This window comes from Thalia democratica, unplaced genomic scaffold, assembly GCF_965202585.1.
Source record: "Thalia democratica unplaced genomic scaffold, ktThaDemo2.hap1.1 HAP1_SCAFFOLD_1331, whole genome shotgun sequence".
Taxonomy (NCBI): domain Eukaryota; kingdom Metazoa; phylum Chordata; class Thaliacea; order Salpida; family Salpidae; genus Thalia; species Thalia democratica.
The window spans coordinates 3,333-22,843 of NW_028140211.1; the positions used below are offsets into that span (position 1 = coordinate 3,333).

The following is a 19,511-nucleotide window of genomic DNA, read 5'->3' on the forward strand; positions in this document are numbered from 1 at the left end:
CTATTAGAAGTATTAGAGACTACAAAGACTAGCATTTAAATTCATACAGTTTCAGAAATCTGCACCCAAATACAAGTGTTGGTATTAAGAAAATATTTGGGTTTTATAGTTCAAAACGAAAACGCTATGCTTATCAAAGTATCTTTAACCGTGGCAACAGGCATATGCTGCTGGTTACCAATAATTGTGTCTTCATTCGCAAAATTTTTGGCTACCCAATTTCTGATATCATTCATTAACTGAGAACAATTATTCTCTTGCCGATTAACAGTTTGCATAATCCGATTATTTACTCAACACTTGATGTCATTCTTGCTAAAAAACTGAAAAGGGTTACAGCCTCATTGAAAAAGTCTAAAGTTAAAGTCTTAAGAAATAAAATGTTTAATGAAATTTCCATGCAGTACTGATTAAATGTTTTAGCAAACAAAAATCTCTTTGTATATACTTCAATAGTTTTATTGAATTTACCAACTATGCATCTTGTCAACTATTAATAAAAGTTTATGCAGTATTTTACAAATAAAATAATGCTTATAAGTTTTGATAAAATTGAGTATATTATTTTACACTTGTTTTAGTTTTTTCAATTATTTGTTAAATTAAAACTATTTTGAAATTGAAATTTAATCACAGCACGTAAATAATTAAAAAAAATAAGAATAAATAAAAAGTTTTCGAGCTTATTTTTTAATTAGTTATTTTTTATTAGTTGCTTTTTGTAATTGTTTTTTTACTACAGCTTATAAAACGTAAAACCAAAAAAAACAATACTTAACCTTTTGGTTTCATTTTTAATTATAAAAACTTGATTAGAAATAATTATAGAAAAGTTTAGCTAATTGAATGTTTTATATAAAAATTGGTACAAATAAGTAGTCTGATATCTAATATAGTAATCTAATATCTAAATTCTAAAGTATAGCAATATATTGTTATTGTTGAAAACTGCTTGAACTATCATTAACAGTTTAATTAACCTGTAGTTGTTATTTACTTCGTCAATAAAACATATCTAACTACTTTGCATTTATTTTAATGTGTTTTAAATTACTTTAATAAATAAAATGGTTTAATCTAAACACTATTAATACTTCATGATTATATTGAACAATTAACTTCACCGCAAAATCAACAACAACAGCATCCGAGACAATCCTACGACCGGTTTCGTCCTAATTAGGACTCATCGGGCAGGAATAGTCGCGAGAAACCGCTGTTGTGATCTTAACCAAGCGGGCTTAAGTACAAAGTACTGAAGCGACCGTTTGTGGGTAAAGTTGAAAAAAATTATGATAATATTAGTCATGAGATAAATCTTATCAGTTATGCTAGAACAATGTTATGCGGTGAAGTCTAGCTTTATTAAATAATAACACTTAATAAAAATAGTATGCGAGGTTTTTAAGGTTTCAAAAGAATTTAGTATTGTTAAACAAATAATTCATAAATATATTTTATCTTATTTTAAAATTTTTTACACCAACATAGGCTATAGTGTGGTTAGTTTAGATTTTGTAACTCTAGCGAAAACTTACTTTTTAGTTTCTTTAAACTTTGTTTCCTTTCTTAAGCTCGACAAAAACTCTTTAGGACATTTCCAATATTTTTTTTGCGACAACGCATGTGCTAAGCAATGTAACGAATTCAACCGTTAAACAAAATGTGCAAAGTTGGTTATAATTTTCTTACGAAGGAACTTAGAAAGTAAAGCTAAATTTTTTGATCTAGTTTTTACTTTATTTCTTTAGTTAGAATGGACTTTTTATGTAGTTTAACAAAATTTTAAATCTCTACGATAAATTGCAGAATGTTTAAAGTTGTTTCTATGCACTTGTTTTATACTAAGTTCTTTGTAAAAAAATTTTTGGATATAATTTAAAAATAAATTTCAACTTTATCTGTTTTTAAGGCATTTTAAACAAAACTACTTTAATGAGAACAACAACTCTATTTTAATTTGAAAAAATTTACTTGTTTTGATTAAACAACAAGTTTTGGTATTAATTGTGTAAGGTTCTTTTTAAAAAGGTAAAATGTTTTTTACTTCTTCTTTTTTTCAGCAACTACTAAATCTTTTTTCTATAAAAGTATTATATCAACATTTATGTGAAATATTATAACTTACTTTTATTAAAAAAATTTTTGAAGTATATTTGTTATGTATAAGCCATTTAACAATACGCACCTTAACAAAAATAATAACTACAGGTAATAAATAAGTTCTAAATTTATTATTTAGTATGGTTATTTAATCTACTAAATTTCTTTTTATTCAAATTCAAGCCTACTGTAACAAATCTATTGTAGAACTTGTACAGTATAAGGTACTAAACTAATAGGGGTTGGCAATAGTTTTTAATCGAAAAACTACTTATTTTAAGTATTACAAATACTGAGATAAAAACTTTCAAGTCGTTTCATAAGTTAATAATCAATAAACACGAGTACTTTTTTTTCTGTTTATTTTTCACATTTTTCTTTAAAATGGTCTTTTTATATATTTATTGCAAATATTTTGAATAATTACGACCTGCAAAAGACTTGTTCTATAAAGCGTTAGTCGCGAGGATTTTTACGAGGTTTTATACGAGGTTTAAAGTATGAAAGAAGGTTCACTTCTTTAAAATAGAAAAATCATTGTAAAATTTATTTAAAATTATAAAACAACAAATGCCTATGATTAAATACATTTACAAGTATTTATATAAAAAACTATTATTAAATTAAACTGAGCTTAAAATAAGCTTACTCATTATTCTAACTTAATCCTAAAACTTTGCCGCTAACTTAAATTACTTAAGGCGGAGAAAAAAATAATTTGATTTAAATATCTTTAATCTAATCACTTCCATTACAGTTCAAAATAGTTATTTTACTTAATCTTTATCCTGGATTACTAAAATCATACAAACATATTGTGAGTATATATATAGCAAGTAAAATAATCTCAAAAAAAGAGTAAACTTTGAAATTTTCCATGTTGTAAAGTTTTACATTATGTTTGAATTTATATTTAGTTATAAAAATTTGTATACTCTACAAAGTAACTAAAAACTTTGAAATCAAATAAAAAGTGATATATGTGGTTTTGTATATAAAGTTTCATAATAGCTTTCCAAAGTAGTTGTTATTTAATGAGTACTATATCTAAGATTAATTTCTTATAGTTTTTTACAATGAAAATAAAATTGGGTGTTTAATAATCGTAAGTTAAAAAAAAAATTATGTACATTTAAATTTTTAAATAAAACAAAAAAAAAGTAAGTGACTCAAGTTCTTTTATTAAGGTTTTAGTTTGTTAAAAAACAGATAAATGTTTTATTAAAGTATTTTATTAGACATACAAATTGTTAATTTGTAAACTTGATTTTATTTTATTATTGAAACCATTAGCTTAAAATTTACTGATCCGGAAAAAAATATCAATTATAAAGTACTACAATTTTGTATTTAGGCTCACTTATAAGAAAGTGAAATTAGTATTTTGTCTTTATGCTGAACACTTTATTGCTTAATTTTTATAATTTAGCGTAAGATTATTTTTTAACAAATTTCACTTTATTAATAAAGTTTGTTTGTCGAAATTGGAAAATTTGTTTCTAGTAAATAAGTTTAGCTTTTATTTTTAGTTGTTGTGCAAAGTTTATAAAAATATTTTTTGAAACACAGCCAATAAAATGCAAGCAGTAACATTTCTGCTGTTCACTTTCCTGTCTTGTTCCGCGTGTTTCGGCCAAATTCCCGACTTGAGCCAATGTCGACTGCGGACCACTCTGAATTGCGGCGATGAAATTCCACCACTAGGTGGTTCGTCCACAAATGGTGGCGATCATGAGAAAAGGGAGTTGAATGGAGGAATTAAAAAAACCGAAAACTCTCAGCAGCTGAAAGGTTGACATCAGCCAAAACTTTTTATTGATTACGTGTTATTTTATCGTAACTTGATGGTTTCTTTTAAAAGGTTTTAAATACTCATTCGTTAGTTGAGGTTTTTTTTTATTGATCATAAATGATAAAAATTTAAAACGCATGGAAGTTTTAAAGCTTATAAATGAAGATGTAAATTTTAAAAATAAGTAGCAAAATTCAATGATTACTACAAGAAAACACAAACTTGATCTTTTAATAATGCTGTTGCAGCAACTTTTTTTTTTATTCAGATACTTTACAATAAATACACTATGTTAGTTCAAATTAGATCAGTATTTTTATACAGTATATCATATAATTTTTGCAGAAAACGAAGAACTTAACAATAAAATTCAAGTGCTAACCAGAATGACAAAACAATTGAGTAATAAACTAAATGATCTACAAACTAAACATGAAAATTTGAAAATTAATTTTGAAAAACTTACAGAACACAATAAAAAATTTGAAAAACCTGTGTTAGGTTTGTTCATAAATTTGACAGTAATTTTCCAAAGTTATTTCATGAAAACAACATTAAAACTTAAGTTTTTAACATTATTAAACTGTAAGTTTCAACATTTCGTACTATAAGAACTTTTATTGTTTTCTTTTTTGTTTATTAACTAAATAACTTGATAGAAAAGCCATGTGTTGTCGAGGACATTGAAATATACAATGGAAATTTAACTGAAAACGTGGGCAGTTTAGTACCGTCCGGTCATGAGCTTGTCAACTGCTATTCCCGGTACTCCTTAGTGAATGACAACAAGCCTGTTTGTCAAAACGGAGAAATAATAAAACCAGATAGTGTGCTACATGCTTGTAAACTAAGTTGGTTTTGTAAACTACGTAGTATAGTTTTCTAACTACTTATTTGTTTTAGTTGAAGTGGTATTTAGGTTTAACTATTTTTGTAACATTTATCTTATACTTTCGGTATTGCTTAGAATTTTAATAATAAATAAGATTAAATAATTTTTTTTTGTTATCTCTCAACAACGATTTGCGTTGTTAACCCTTTAACTTAATATTAACAACAACTATGTTGATGGCAATCCTAAAACATGTCTTATAAATGTTTTTTTGTTTAAAGGCATGCCACGCGATTGTAATGACGTCATTGAAATCGACGTAGACGCTCAAGACGGTGTTTACAGCATTTATCCGTTTGATGACGTCACAAAACAAGTTGAAGTTAATTGCTTGTTTAATTCCGATGGCACTCCATGGACTGTAAGTTATACATACAATTAACTATATAAACATCTTAGGTGAAATATACTTTATTAGTTTAATTCTGCTGATGAATAAAACATATCAAGTTGTTTATGAGTATTAATAACTAAAAATAATTTGCAAGAATTATTTAATTTCATAATATCTAATAGAAAAAAAATAACTAACATGTTATACTTATTTAGAAAACTTAACTGTGGAATTTAGTTTTACACATGTACATTTAAGAAATCAAATTTAAAAGGTAATACAATCAAGAACTGAAGGAACAACAAGTTTTAAAAGAAATTGGTCTGATTACTTAACTGGATTCGGAGACACAGATTATTGGCTGGGTTAGTTTTTAAAGTGTAGTAGTTGCTTGTATTTAAAAACTATGTCCAAATTTAACAAAATGTTAAAAACATTATATTGTTATTCTATTAGTTTTGTTTCATAGTGTGTGTATTCATTTTGAAATTAACAAAAACAATTCTTTTTACAACAATAAAGTTTAGGTTAATTTAAAATCGTTAATTAAGTTGTTTTACTTTTTAATTTTAGATTTAACAAAACAACTTAAAAAATTGTTTAATATTTTTTTCTATTGGGTAAATGCATTTGTCATACTTAAAATGTTTTTACTATTTCAAAGACTTTTACTAGATAACTTATTACCAAACTTTAAACGTTTTTAAAGTACAAAACAAAGTTTATGAGCCTACCTTCTGCAGCTATTATCTATAAATATAACTCTAAAAATTAAGGTCTGAGAAATATATATTCATTGGTGAAAGAAAACGATTACGTTTTAAGAATAGTAATGCAAAGTGTCAGAGAAGAAACAGCGTATGCAGATTACGGGTTAATAACTTGTTATGCTACTTTTACAAGTGTTTGAATTCTACTGATCTATTTAAAAATAACCGATTTCGGCTACCACTTTGAAATACGATAAATCAATTTTCTTTTTTATTTTTAGTGAGTTCTACATAGATAGCGAATCGGAAAAGTTTACTTTACACGTCGACAACTACAACGGAACCGCAGGTTGGAATTCGTTTTTGTTTTGTTTATAAAACATTAATGATTTTCTCATAGTTTGTATACTCGTTAATGCGCACTTTTTTACAACTTTAAAGATAATACAGCTTTGATTAAATCGAACAACGTTAAACTTACACGTTTGAACCGAAAATGTTTTTTCAGGCAACTCTTTGGAGTATCAAAACGGCATGAAGTTTTCAACGAAAGATCAGGACAACGACAATTATGAAGATGGTGAGAACTTATAAACAGGATAACATTACTTATAACTTAAACTTTGAACTAATAAGAATAAGCATCAATTAAACATTTAGCAAAATAATATTTAACTATATAACGTTTTTAAAATTCATTGTTAACAAGTTTGATTTTTTTCCAAGTGAAGAAAAAATAAGCATTTGTTTATTTGCGACAATTGATAAGACCCAGAGCTTAGTTTCAAAATTTACCGAAATACTTCACAGTGAACTGCTCCGCGTCGAAGGGGGGCGGTGGAGGCTGGTGGTTCAACAGGTGCAGCAGGTGCAACCTGAACGGCGAGTATCGGAATGGGGGAAGTTTTGCCGACGGCGTCAAGTGGATGACGTTCGATGACGTCACGAGTTTGAAGAAGACGATGATGATGGTCACGAGGAAAAAATAATGTTTTTCATGCCTTTTTCTTGCAACTTTTTTTTTGTTAATAAATACTGGTAATTTTCTGTGAAATTTAAATTTTTTGATCACGACGACAACAACTTAAATAAAAATTGAAACCAACTGTAAACATCCAGTGCATGAAATAAAAACAAAAAATAAATACAAGTAGTACTACTATATATTTTATGTTCAAAAGCTTTAAAACAAGCAATTGAAACTATTCATAGGAAAAATTTGCTAATAAAGACATCTAATATTGTTTTTCAGTTTTAGTTATATGCCTCAAAAACAATGCGCATTTTATCTTAACGTGCTACAACTTTATTATTTCATAATTTTTTTTAAATTTTTTCTCAGTTACTAAATGAGATAAAAAAGATCTTTTACTACAATCAAATTTTTATTCAAATAGAATTCTGTTCGATTTTTATATTTAAATAAAAACTTAATTGTAATTTAGGATCTCAATAATCTCGTCGATTAGCTGAGTGAAACATTGTTTTATTAAAAAATCTATAGTGATATTTTTGTTTTTATGTCATTAGGTTCATATTGTCTTGGACATGACTTTAAACTGTATCCTTGTGTATGACTTCGTACACCAGGTCCTTGGACCAAATTTTTAGCGCTTTTTATTCGTTCAAAAATTCAATTTGTAAACTTTAACTATTACTTTTGAAATAAGGTAAAGGAATATTTAAAACGTTTAATGAAAAACATTTATTTAAAATCATTTAATGTGTTCGGGTCTTCTTTAAAAAAAGTATATTTTGAATAACTGCTAATACATATAAACTATTATGGTAAAATTAAATTTGTAAAAAATATTTCTTGAATTTTCAAAACAATAAAAATGCTTATATTAAAATTTTTATTTATATTTAGATAACTAAAATGAATTATATTGGTAAGTTATTTTTTTAAATGTTAGCAATGTAACAACAATACAAACCTATACTAAAATACAATGAAAATCATTAATAATATATAAACCTTGGTTTTATAGATGGTCAATAGTCATAACTTATACCTAACAAAAATGGTAGTTTAAATACCTGTGTGGAAGTTTTAATTATTAAAAAGCAACCCCTTAAATCAAACATTTAAATATTTTAAAATATTTATAACATTTATTATTTAAATAATAGTATCAGTATTTTGAAAGTTCAAAACTTTATTTGTCTAAATTTTTTTAAACCTCTAGCTTTAGTAGATAAGAAATAAATTTTAGCACATTTTTCTTTGAAATATTTTGAATTAATAGAACTCTTCAGACTATATTATTGAACTACTGGAACTAGTTACTAGAGAGTAAGTTATCTATAAAGTATAATAATGTATAACTGTATATATATTATAAAATTCAAGTAACTACAGTGGAAGATATTGACAAGGTATACTACGAGCTACACAAATTAAAAAAGGTATAAACACTGAGTAAAATACGCGATAAGTTCCGGAAAAAAGTTGAATCAATATTAAAAATAATCTTGGTAGTCTATTAAACCAGTGATTTTTAACCTGGAAGTCAATTCCCTTGTTTTAGGTGCAAATTTTCTTTATTACAAGTTGTGTAAACTAATGTTTATAAATCGCTTTTTAATTTAAAAGTTAGTTTTAAATGTAATTTTTTTAAACTTATACAAAATCTTTTAATTACATGACTTTTAATATTTAATAAGCTTAAAACTTAAAATATCTAGTTTTTTTTTCCTCAAAGTTAAACACTATTATTTAGATTGGGGGTAATTACCTTCCAAAATGGGGAAAACGTGAAAAAAAGGTTAAGAACCGCTGTATTAAACGAATGAAATTTTTTGAGTATTAGATAGCTGTGAACTTACTTGTTGAAACGAGTTTTGTTTAGTATTACCTTTAACTTGTAGTTACGAAGATATAATTAAATAATTGTTTACGTTATTTTCAAAGCTTTGAACTAACGATAAATCACTCAGTAGAATTTTTTTTCCGACATATTTTTTAAAGAAATAGTTTTTCTTCTTGGTTGTTGTGACGTTAGCAGCAGCGGTAAAACCAACTTAGTTGATTAAACAACTTGAATAATTTAATTATTAGTTATAACAAATGATGGCATCTTTGCTTTACCGCGCTAGGTTGAGATAAACGTATTAATTAATTAAAAGAAAAAAATTCTGGCACTTATGATTAAAAGCATACTTTTCAGAAAAACGATTTCACTAATTGTAGTTGTTCAATCAAGCGTGTTTATTTTGTTTTTATTTTTTCTTAAGTTTAAAGCTTAGTAAATTCATAAAAAAAAAGTTAGGAGAAAAAATAAAAACGGTTTATATTTGGGTCAGTTTTAGTTGCAGTAGTACTGGTTTGAAATTTTTTAATCATTTTTTTTATGCAAATGAAAAACAGTAAAATACAGCAGCAGTACAGTTCTAACATTTAAACCGCTATCCTTAACTTGTTTTATCTAAGTTTTCTAGTCTACTATAAACCCTTACTCAGCTAAACTACCTAAACCTAAAATGAAACAAATAGTAATTTAAGTGGACTTTATGAAACTTGAAAATTAATTAAACTTAAAATAAAAAACAATCACATTTTAGTCAATCGTATTTGAGATTGAGATGTATTACTGAACCTATCAAAATAACGTTAAAGTATAGAAAGTCTACGTCTAATTTTGAATTAAATTCAGTTAAAAGCTGAATACAGCATTGCGGTACAAAAAAATAACTGTACCTCTTATAAAAAGTTATGAAGGGGTGTTATAATATATTTAAGTTATGAAATATATTTTTTTAATTTGATTTTATTTTTAATCTTATGTACTACTATTGATGAAAGTACAAATTATGCTATTCATTTAGATTAGATGGATTAAATTAAGAGTTGCCAAAAAGAATCATTTAGAAACTCGCCGGCTGCAGGTCCAAGGTCGCTTTTGATTGGCTTATATTTTACTTATATGTATTTTGAATAATAAAATAATAATAATAATAATTTTTTTTTTGGCTTATTTTGTATATTTTGGTAAGGTGGGTAGATAAGGGCATATATGTTCTTAATATACTGGTATATTATCACTTTACCTCATTTGCATAATATTATGTTATGAATGAAAAAAATCAAAACCTTACATTTGCAGCCGACCCGACCTTACTAATAATAAAATGGCTTTTTTAAAATCGTAATTAAGTTTATATATGAAGACTTTTGAGAAGAAATAGAATGGGATGCTTCACTTCTGATAATCATGAAAAACTATAATACTTCATGAGAAAATTTTCCATAAAGAGTGGGATCACAGCTCAAGAAATTATAAAAGTAAATATAATTAACTAAAATTATATAAGAATATATTTTTATTACTACTGTATTATTTGTGTGTTCTACTTTATAACATTTCAAATAAAAGTAATGGTTCATTCTGAGTTTTTAAAATTTTTTATTAAAGTTTTCTACATTTAAAATCCAACTTAATTTTCAATTTTAGTTTTATACTAAAGTATTATAAACAATCTGTTGTTTTTTTGTTGTGCAATTATTGTTTAAAAAAAATCATAGTGTAAGAGTGTAAATGACATTTCAAATGAGTTATTTTTTTTTGGTAAAAAAACATCAGACCTACTCTTCCCTCTACAACGATAAACGTTTTTTGAAGGTCTAGCAAGCAATTTGTCAACACCTGTAATTCTACCTCCTCCTTGAAAGTTAACACTAAACAAACTAAGAAAATAAAATAATGAAAATCTATCTATTTAACTGAAAAAATTCCAGTAATTACCTAGGATGATGTTGCACCAATATCAAACTGAAAATACATTTTAATTGATTTCTTTTTTAGTCATAATTATAGGCTAAAAATCAATGTTTATGGCTAATATGTTTAATCTAAAGATATTTTGTTCTAAGCAAGCTATATAAATACATACATAGTAAGAATTAAATTTATTTATGATAGACTAAAATATTTAATCAACTTTATTTTACAATATCATAATCAATATAAATTATTGTATTGATATAATTGCTTTATATTGTCAAATAAAAGCGATTAAATATTAAAGTTTTATTAGTTTATGATAAATAAGTTGAATTTTATTAATGTGTTTTTTAAATATAAACTTTTAGCTGAAAAATATGTTTAAGGAAGACATCAAATATAATATATTATCAATTTGATATTGGTGGGACATTATCCTAGGTAATTATCAAAATTTCCTTGGTGACACATCATTTGGCAATCACTCACAAGGTTAAAATCTCAACTTTAAAAATACAAAGTGTGGGAAAATCATGAAGCTCAAATCCTCAAGCAAGTATCTGCCACGCTACATCAACAATCCAATCATGTGATCACTGCCACCAATGTGAACTCATAATCAGCTATTGCAAACTCAAATAAACCAATATCTAATTGAATGTATTAAGTTCTTTAAAAAATATTTATAATATAGTAGTACTGCAATTATGTAAAAAATATGTGTATCAATAATAAAATCAATAAAACAACAAGTATCTTATAAATTTTTTAGTATTAGCTTGACATAAAACTCAAAAAATAATAAAAATATAAATAATAATAGATTTGTATTAATGTCATACTTTTACAACTAATTTCTAATAATAATGAAATGAACTATATTTAATCTAACACAGTACTAAAAAAGATAACATCAAAATAAATTAACAGTAAGTATAATTTATTTCAATAATTTATAAAAATCATTTATTAAATATTTTATTTAAAATGTTTAGAATTTATCAATTTTTTCTCATTAGCCTTAATTAACTCATTAAAGATCTGATTACAGTTAGTTTAGTTGTTCTATTTTCTCTAAACCCATATTGGTCTCATGTACTACCTCATTCAACAAAAATAATTTTTTTAATCTCTCAACCGCTAAAAACTCAAAAAATTAAAAAAATTGGGAAAAAAGAGAAATAGGTCAGTAATTATTAATATATTTTTTTTAACAGATTTATATATTGGGATTACCTCAGCAAATTTAAAAGATTCAGGAAACATATCATACTCGAATATAATTTAGAAAGATAAGGACAAATTATTTTTTGCACTAAGCTTCACAAAACAATTACTAGGGGCATCAGAACACACACTTTTACTTGGGTTTATAATTTTGATATAATTCTGAATCTTTCTATCAGAAATTTCATTAAAGACAAAATCATTTTTACTGAGTCAGAACAGTACTCATCATTCTTAACACCAACAACATATTTTTTCTCTTCTAACAATTTGTCAGCAATATTAAAAAAAAATTGTTCATTAGATTGCCTACCATTTTGGGTCATTCACAATTTTTCCACACTCATCAAGCACATCTTTAATTCTACAACTAGAGGTATATTTCATTAAAACAACATTATTCACAATTTTCCATAATCTTCTTTATTCTTTTTAAGTACTTGTTTATGATAGAGTCTCTTTGAACATTCAATTGTTTTGTTTAATAGATTTTGATATTTTTCAAAAAAAGCGGAATTTTTTTGTTTTGTCTTTAATTGTAAATTTAAACATTAAGTTTTTATAAATTATGGGCATAGGGGGTTAACACTTATTTCACAATTTGATATTATTTTGTATAGATATTACTAAGCTACAAGATGCTTTTTTCAGATTAAAAAATTCAAAATAGTTTTTGAAATATAGCCGGTCAAAGTCAGAGGCAACAATAGGTTCCTTATGGGAGGCCCTAACTAAAACGGCAAATAACTAGAAATCACTAAAAATCTATTTCCTCCTATGTTTTTTGAGATAACTACCTGAAATTTTTAGGAAATGTTCTTGCAATATTTAGAAAATTCTGTCAAAAAGAATTTTTTTTAATTATTAATGCATATTAATTTAAAAAAATTATATAAAAAAAAACAAAAAATAGTTTTTTTTAATATAGTGTTTTTATTTTTGTTCTGACAGAATTTTCTAAATAATTCAAGGAACATTTCCTGAAAATTTAAGGTAGTTGTCTCAAAAAACGTAGGAGATAGATTTTCAGTGATTTCTAGTTATTTGCTGTTTTAGTTTGGGCCTCCCATAAGGAACCTATTGTTGCCTCTGACTTTGACCAGCTATATCTTGAAAACTATTTTGAATTTTTTAATCTGGAAAAAACATCGTGTAGCTTAGTAAAAACTATATAAAATAAGATCAAATTGTGAAATAAGTGTTAACCCCCATATGCCCTTAATTTATAAAAACTTAATGTTTAAATTTACAATTAAAGACAAAACAAAAAAAACTATTTCACTAAATTTATCTTCTACATATTTTTAGCAATCTTCAAGTTTTTACAGTTGTTGATTTATCTTAAAATAATTTTAAAATTTTATGGAAAATATTTTGTCATTTAATACATTTTTGTTTAATTTCCATTTACTTTCTTTCTTAATTGAAAAATCAAAACCTATTGTTTAAACTTATCTATTTTTAGAGTGTGTCCTAATTCAAAATATGAATTAAGTCTTTAAAGTAAATTCAGCTTTTTTAGCTAAAAACATAAAAAAATAGATTATTTTTTAGTGTAAATATCAAATGCTAAACAAAATAAAAATCTTCAATATGCTCAAAGTTTCTAAAGAAACTATTTTAAGCACTCAAACAGTGGGAGTTAGTTTTACTCTTTAGGCTGTCATACCATTTTTTAGTTTTGAATTTCTCTAAGCTAAGTTTAAGTCAAAATTAACTGGTAATACTGAGTATAATTGTATTATTGTACATATTGTACATACAAGCAGTGTTATATATGTAACACTGCTTGACCTTTTATAAAACCGTGTAAGAACTAATTTTAGTATTGGACACCACTACAGCCATACAAAATGTCGTAGTGTCTACTTTAATAATAAAGTTGTAATAAGGTAAATTTAATAAGATAGTGTGATAGAATAGAGGTGGACATTATTTTCAATAAAATTTTTTATATTTACTTAAAAGACTTTATTTGTCAGATTTATCTACTAATAACAGTGTTGCTACACTAAGCATTACTCAGACTAGTATAATTAAAAAAAACTCAAGCCAACTCAAGCTTATGAATTTTCTTAACAAAACACAGGCTAGTTTGAATATTTTTCTTAAGTCTCTTGGCTAGTTTTGACTTAAAATCATGTTTTTCTTAGAAGATGTGCTGTTTTGATAGTTATAATAATTTAAGCTTGATTAGCAGTATTTTTTTAGTTTTAGGCTTATATTGTTTTCAATGTTCTCATTAACTCAGGCTAGCTTGTTATAACTCGGCCTGGAATTTCTACCTCAAAGTGTGTCAACACTGTCTAAGTGTTTTGTGGAACATATTAGTTTGAAACAGTTGTACTGAAAAATAAAACACAAGTGTTAAAAGCACCAATTTCAATCAGTCATGATTTTGTATGTGTCTGCAATCTGGACACTAATTTCTATTTATCCAACATCCACACTTCTGAAAAAAAATTCACTCTTGAGTGCAACCTTTAGTTGATTTATGAGATTTTATTTTTGTATCAAATGAATAAATTACCAACAAGCAAGTATCTGTCTAAATTAAAATTAAGTGGCCATTTTATACTTTCAGTGTAACATAAGTTTAAACAAGTTAATTAAATAACTTGTCTGTTTTAGTGTTATTCTTAGTTTATATACATGTAAACAATGTTTAATGGATTCATTATTTAATTTTTGGATTTAATTGTAACTTCATTTTATTCATTAATAAATAGAAAGATCACAAAAGACTTAAAAGATGTTGTAAATATTTGTATAAACAAAATTTTTGATAATTACTTTTGCATTAGCTTTCGAACTAAATATTGATTTTTTATACATTTCTTGTACAAACTTAGAGCCAGGAATAAATTTTGTTTAGGTTTAAAATAAGGAAATCTTATACACAGTAAAGTTTATGCAAACAAAACATGGTAAAGTTTTAAAATATTTAATAAAACTTGTTTTGTTAGTCAGTAGAAATATTAGCCTTAATATTAGTTTACATTTTTCTTTCAGGTAAAAAATAAATTCAGGTAAAATTTAAAAAATGACGTTAGTATATGATGAAGACATTCAATCACGCAAGATTTTTGTAGGTGGTCTTGCAGATAGTACAGATGACATGAGCTTTGTTAAATACTTTCAGAAATTTGGTCAGATTTGTGATAGCATTGTTATGTTTGATAAAATCACTGGCAAACCCAAAAGGTTTGGGTTTGTAGTTTTTTCAAAAGTAAGTGCACTGGAGAATTGTCTTGATCAGTGCCCTCACGTAGTTGACGGTGCTGAGGTCAATGTCAAAAAAGCCAGTACGCCTAATGCAGGCAAAAAGGGCAACAACAATGATAATTGTGAGATTCATGTATTGTTTCCATTTGGGTCACACATGGAAAAAGAAACTATTTCAATGTACTTTTCTCAGTTTGGAAAAGTTGTTAGCTGCGTTATTCCCGTTAACAAAGTTATGAATAGACCTAAAAACTTTTGTTTTGTTAGGTTTTCTGAAAGAGATGCAGTATTAAGAGCCCTTGACAGAAAGCAACACAAAATGGGAGAAAAATCAATTTTTGTAACAGAGTTTGTGCAAAACAAACACAAGAGTAGCGCTAGGGGCTATGGTCCATGTGGTAGAAAACAAGATTTACCACCACAGCCTAACAGACAGGCACCCTACCCCGCTGGCAGACATACTAACAGGGAACCAAGGAGGGAATCTTTCCATGATGATTCATATGGTAGTTGGTATGATGATGAACCAAGACAATCTTCAGATAGAGGTGACTATGTCGGAAGAAGTCAAGGTTATGATGAGCCAAGAAAATTTTCTGGCGTAGGTGACTATGACAGAAGAAGTCAAGGTTATGATGAGCCAAGAAAAATTTCAGGCATAGGTGACTATGGCAGAAGAAGTCAAGGTTATGATGAGCCAAGACATTATGGCAGTGGTGATGGACCTAGGAGCTTCAGAAGTCCACCAAGATCTGACAGAGACGGCTATGAGTACGTGCTTGTGAAGAAACAGCCAGATTTGCCAAGGTCAAGAATGGACGACTACAGAGATTCTCCAGTAAAAAGAAGCAGGGATTATGATGGGTATTCTAACAGAAGATCACCGCCTCCAACAATGAGAGAAGGACCAATGAGAAACCGCGGTGGTCCAAGAGACCGTTTCAACCCAATGGGCAGACCTCAACAGCAAGGCAGAAAGTCTGGTCCAGGATCAGATTACAAGCAAGAAAACAAGGTTTTCATTGGTGGGTTGGCAAGGAGCACCAACAGTGACAGCTTGTGGGATCACTTTTCAAGGTTTGGTGAGATTTTTGACCACATTGTCATGACCCACCCATCAGGCGATTCAAAGGGATTTGGTTTTGTCACTTATCAAAAGAGAGATTCAGTTGATATTTGTTTGAATTCAGGTCCGCACAATGTTGATGGTGCTGAGGTTAATGTACAAAAAGCAGTTAGGCATCCAGTAAAGAAATAAATGACTTTACATAAATCAGGCTGTTGTTCTTAAAGAACAGCAAGTGAATCTAATATAGATTATTGATTGTAAATATAGTTTAACGTTTCAGTGTTGTGCACTTTTAGAGTAGACAATAAATTTTATAGGTTTAATTTGTGTTTTTGATAAAAGTTTTACTGGAGAAATTAAATTTAAAAAAAGGTAAAGATGCTTTTTTATGTCAAGCTAATATAATAAAACTTAGATTTTAAAAGTTCTTAAAATATCAATGTAAAAAAATTCTTGAAAGTTTTTCTTTTATGCAAAATGGTTTTAATGAAAGTTTTGTTAAAAGATTTTGCTGATGCTGTTATTAATAAAAAAATTGTAATTATGAAAATTTTAGTAGAATTTTGTGTCAACACGAAAAGCTTATTTTCAAATAAAGCAAACTATGAAAGAAAACTATAAAAGGTCAAATCTCAGAAAATGGAAAAGGTTAAATGTTTTTGATTGATTAGTAAAATCATAGAATTCATAAACAGTTTAAATATCTAAAATTTTGCCTAAATAAGGAGAAGTTATAAGAATTTTAGATGAGTCTTATCACTACAGTAATTAGGAAAATAATCCAGTTTAATACATAAAATATTTTATAACATATATTAAATTTAACAACAGTTTATTAACTATTTAAAAAAAATCAAAATATTATTAAACATAAATTAGATTAAATAGACTGGCCATATGGTGATCATGAAATAGCATTTACTTCTGTTAAAAACTTTGAAGTTAAGATTATATTGCAGTAGTTAAAAAATTATTTTTTCAGTTTCTAGAAAGTAATATTTACTAAAATGAATCAACTTGTTTTTATGGATATTTTAAAAGGTTGGCAAAGATAAGTTTATAAATTTAAGGTTTTCTTTGACCATAATTAAACTACAACTTTGATCATATCACCTTATGAACTTTTTTTTGATTTTAATATTTATTGTAAGCTTAATTTAAAATCTGTGAATGAGATAAACTAATTAATAAGTTCCTTATCTTCCCTATGCCCTGAACAAAAACATTTGCTATAATATATTTGTCATATAAAGATTTCTGGTATACTAAACTTGGTCAAAAAGTTTAAATTATTTTTGACAAATAAAATGCTGCAAGTAACGATTGTTCTTTTCATGAAATTTCAGGTAAATTCTCGACTTTTAATGTGGACAGTCCTGGAATAGTTTGGATCCAGTGAATTCTGATAGTCAAGGTGCAATTCTGGAATCAGTGTCAGGATGATCTTCTGTTGGTTGAACTTTTGAATAACATTTTTGTTTAGGGCTTGGTTTTTTAGTTGCATAGATAAAAAAATTATCATGTTTGTTTACATAAAAAAAGTTTTTTGAAGTCATGAAAAATTTATTTGAATAAGTATTATAACATTTGACTTAAAATTAATTAACAATAACTAAATTTAGCAAAATGATTAAATAAAAGTTAAAGTAACTGTGTATGTAGATTTAAATTTTTTTACATTAGCAGACAGTAGTTTTTTTTTTAAATTTATATAGGAAAAGGTTATAAACTAGAAAATACTAATGAGACTTGGTTGTGGTAAATTGCAACTTACAAGTTGTTGTTATTACTGACAACATAAAATAGCTGTTTTTTATAATAAACAAACTTACATGCAAAAAATAAAGTTTCATGTGCTTCTACTAAAATATTTCTTAATAAGAACTTAGTTTTTTAAAATAAATTATTTTCTCTAAGTAAACTAAAGGTATTTAGAAACAACAAAAACTAAAAGAAAAAAATTAAATCATGATAGACTTTTTTAAGTGTATGTTTAATAAAGCTAAACACTTTAATCATCAGCCAGTTAAATTTAAAACTTTACTAAACATAGATGCAAAAAAACAAAAAACAGTATGACGTATAATTGTGCATTACAAAAATTCAGTACAAAAAACAATCTGCCATCTAACTAATCAAACAACTAAAATTCACAAAGACCACACTTAAAAGACTATAAAATACTTCAAAATTTATTGTATTTTAAGAGGAGCTTTTTCATATGTCAACAAGACGATATGATATCACTCCTCTTATTTAAACAACTGATTTTAAATTAACTTGGGAGGTGATAAAAAGAGCGCAGCCAATAGCACATGGTAAAACCTGTTTGTAGGCTGTACTTAAAAGAATCAACAGCCGTACGCATTAAAAAAGGAATGTACGCATTAAAAAAGGAAGGTTGTTATAAGAGTAGTGAATTCATATCAGCTTGTCGACATTTGAAAAAGTTCCTCTTAAAATACAATCAATTTTGAAGTGTTTTATAGTCACTTAATTGAGGTCTTTGTGAATTTTAGTTGTTTGATTAATTAGATGGAAGATCGATTTTTGTAATGCACTATAAACGTCATACTGTTTTTTTTTAATTGTATAACTTTTGCATCTATGTTTAGTAAAATGCTTTATAGTTTAAATTTAACTGGCTGATGATTAAAGCGTTTAGCTTTATGAAACATATGTACCAGTATTTTTAAAATTGTAGTTTTCCAATAAATTATTTAGAGGCCCTTCAAGTGGGCTCTGTAGAATGTGTTCAAGTTTGAACAATAACCTTATTATATATATAAATAAATAAATATGAACATATAATTAGAACTTGGTAAAACCTCTATTTTCACCTTATGGCTGAGATAGTCTCTTTTTTATATTGTTAACTAACAAAATTATTTTTTTTCAGTAAGTTGTTAATCACAAAATGACTTCACTTCTGCTCAAAAACTTCGAGAGTAATTTCTAAAAAGATGCCAACAAAGTTTGTTTTGTTTATTCTCAAGTATTTAATGATACAAGTTGTAATTTTTCCTACTGGTTTTTTATCTTTTATTATCTCAGCTGATAATTTTTTTTAGTATTTTGTGTGTCTTGTTTTGATAGTTATTAAAAAAAACTTTCTTTAAGACAGTTAAATTGCAAATTTTAACTTCCGGTAAGGTTCTTCAAAAAAAAATGGTATAAAAATTTAATTTATAAGCAATGATATTTTTATACTTGTCCCTAAATTAAAGTAAAATTTTTGCCTGATATATGTTCGTTTATAGTAAAATAGTTAATAAAGCAAGAATTGTGTTACAATTTTAAATAACTGTATTTTAGTTTAAGGTGAAGCTTTTGTGTCTAGAGTCTTTTTATTATATACATTAAGCATTTACAATGTTTTTTAACCCAAAAATAATTGAAATAAAATTTTGGTCAAATTGTTTTCTTTTTTTAAAT

At 26.3% G+C, this 19,511-nt stretch overlaps 2 protein-coding genes across 2 annotated transcripts; both read left to right on the forward strand.

Annotated features, from left to right (window-relative positions):
* The first annotated feature begins 3,680 nt into the window (after positions 1-3,680).
* Positions 3,681-6,820, forward strand: LOC145848315 (microfibril-associated glycoprotein 4-like). The gene is made up of 8 exons (XM_082953865.1): positions 3,681-3,894; positions 4,555-4,746; positions 5,009-5,148; positions 5,396-5,486; positions 5,898-5,994; positions 6,113-6,180; positions 6,340-6,411; positions 6,642-6,820. Exons 1-8 carry the CDS (start codon positions 3,681-3,683, stop codon positions 6,818-6,820), a joined length of 1,053 nt encoding a protein of 350 aa, XP_082809991.1.
* Positions 6,821-14,801: 7,981 nt separating this feature from the next.
* LOC145848316 (uncharacterized) lies at positions 14,802-16,581 on the forward strand. The gene has a single exon (XM_082953866.1). The coding sequence runs from the start codon at positions 14,826-14,828 to the stop codon at positions 16,263-16,265; it is 1,440 nt and encodes a 479-aa protein (XP_082809992.1). The 5' UTR covers positions 14,802-14,825; the 3' UTR covers positions 16,266-16,581.
* Positions 16,582-19,511: the final 2,930 nt, after the last annotated feature.

Coding starts and splice junctions, on each gene's coding strand:
- LOC145848315 (XM_082953865.1), top strand. CDS start 3,681: ATGCAAGCAGTAACATTTCTGCTGTTCACTTTCCTGTCTTGTTCCGCG. Junction 4,747..5,008: donor GCTACATGCTTGTAAACTAA/GTTGGTTTTGTA, acceptor TTTTGTTTAAAG/GCATGCCACGCGATTGTAAT. Junction 6,181..6,339: donor CAACTACAACGGAACCGCAG/GTTGGAATTCGT, acceptor ATGTTTTTTCAG/GCAACTCTTTGGAGTATCAA.
- LOC145848316 (XM_082953866.1), top strand. CDS start 14,826: ATGACGTTAGTATATGATGAAGACATTCAATCACGCAAGATTTTTGTA.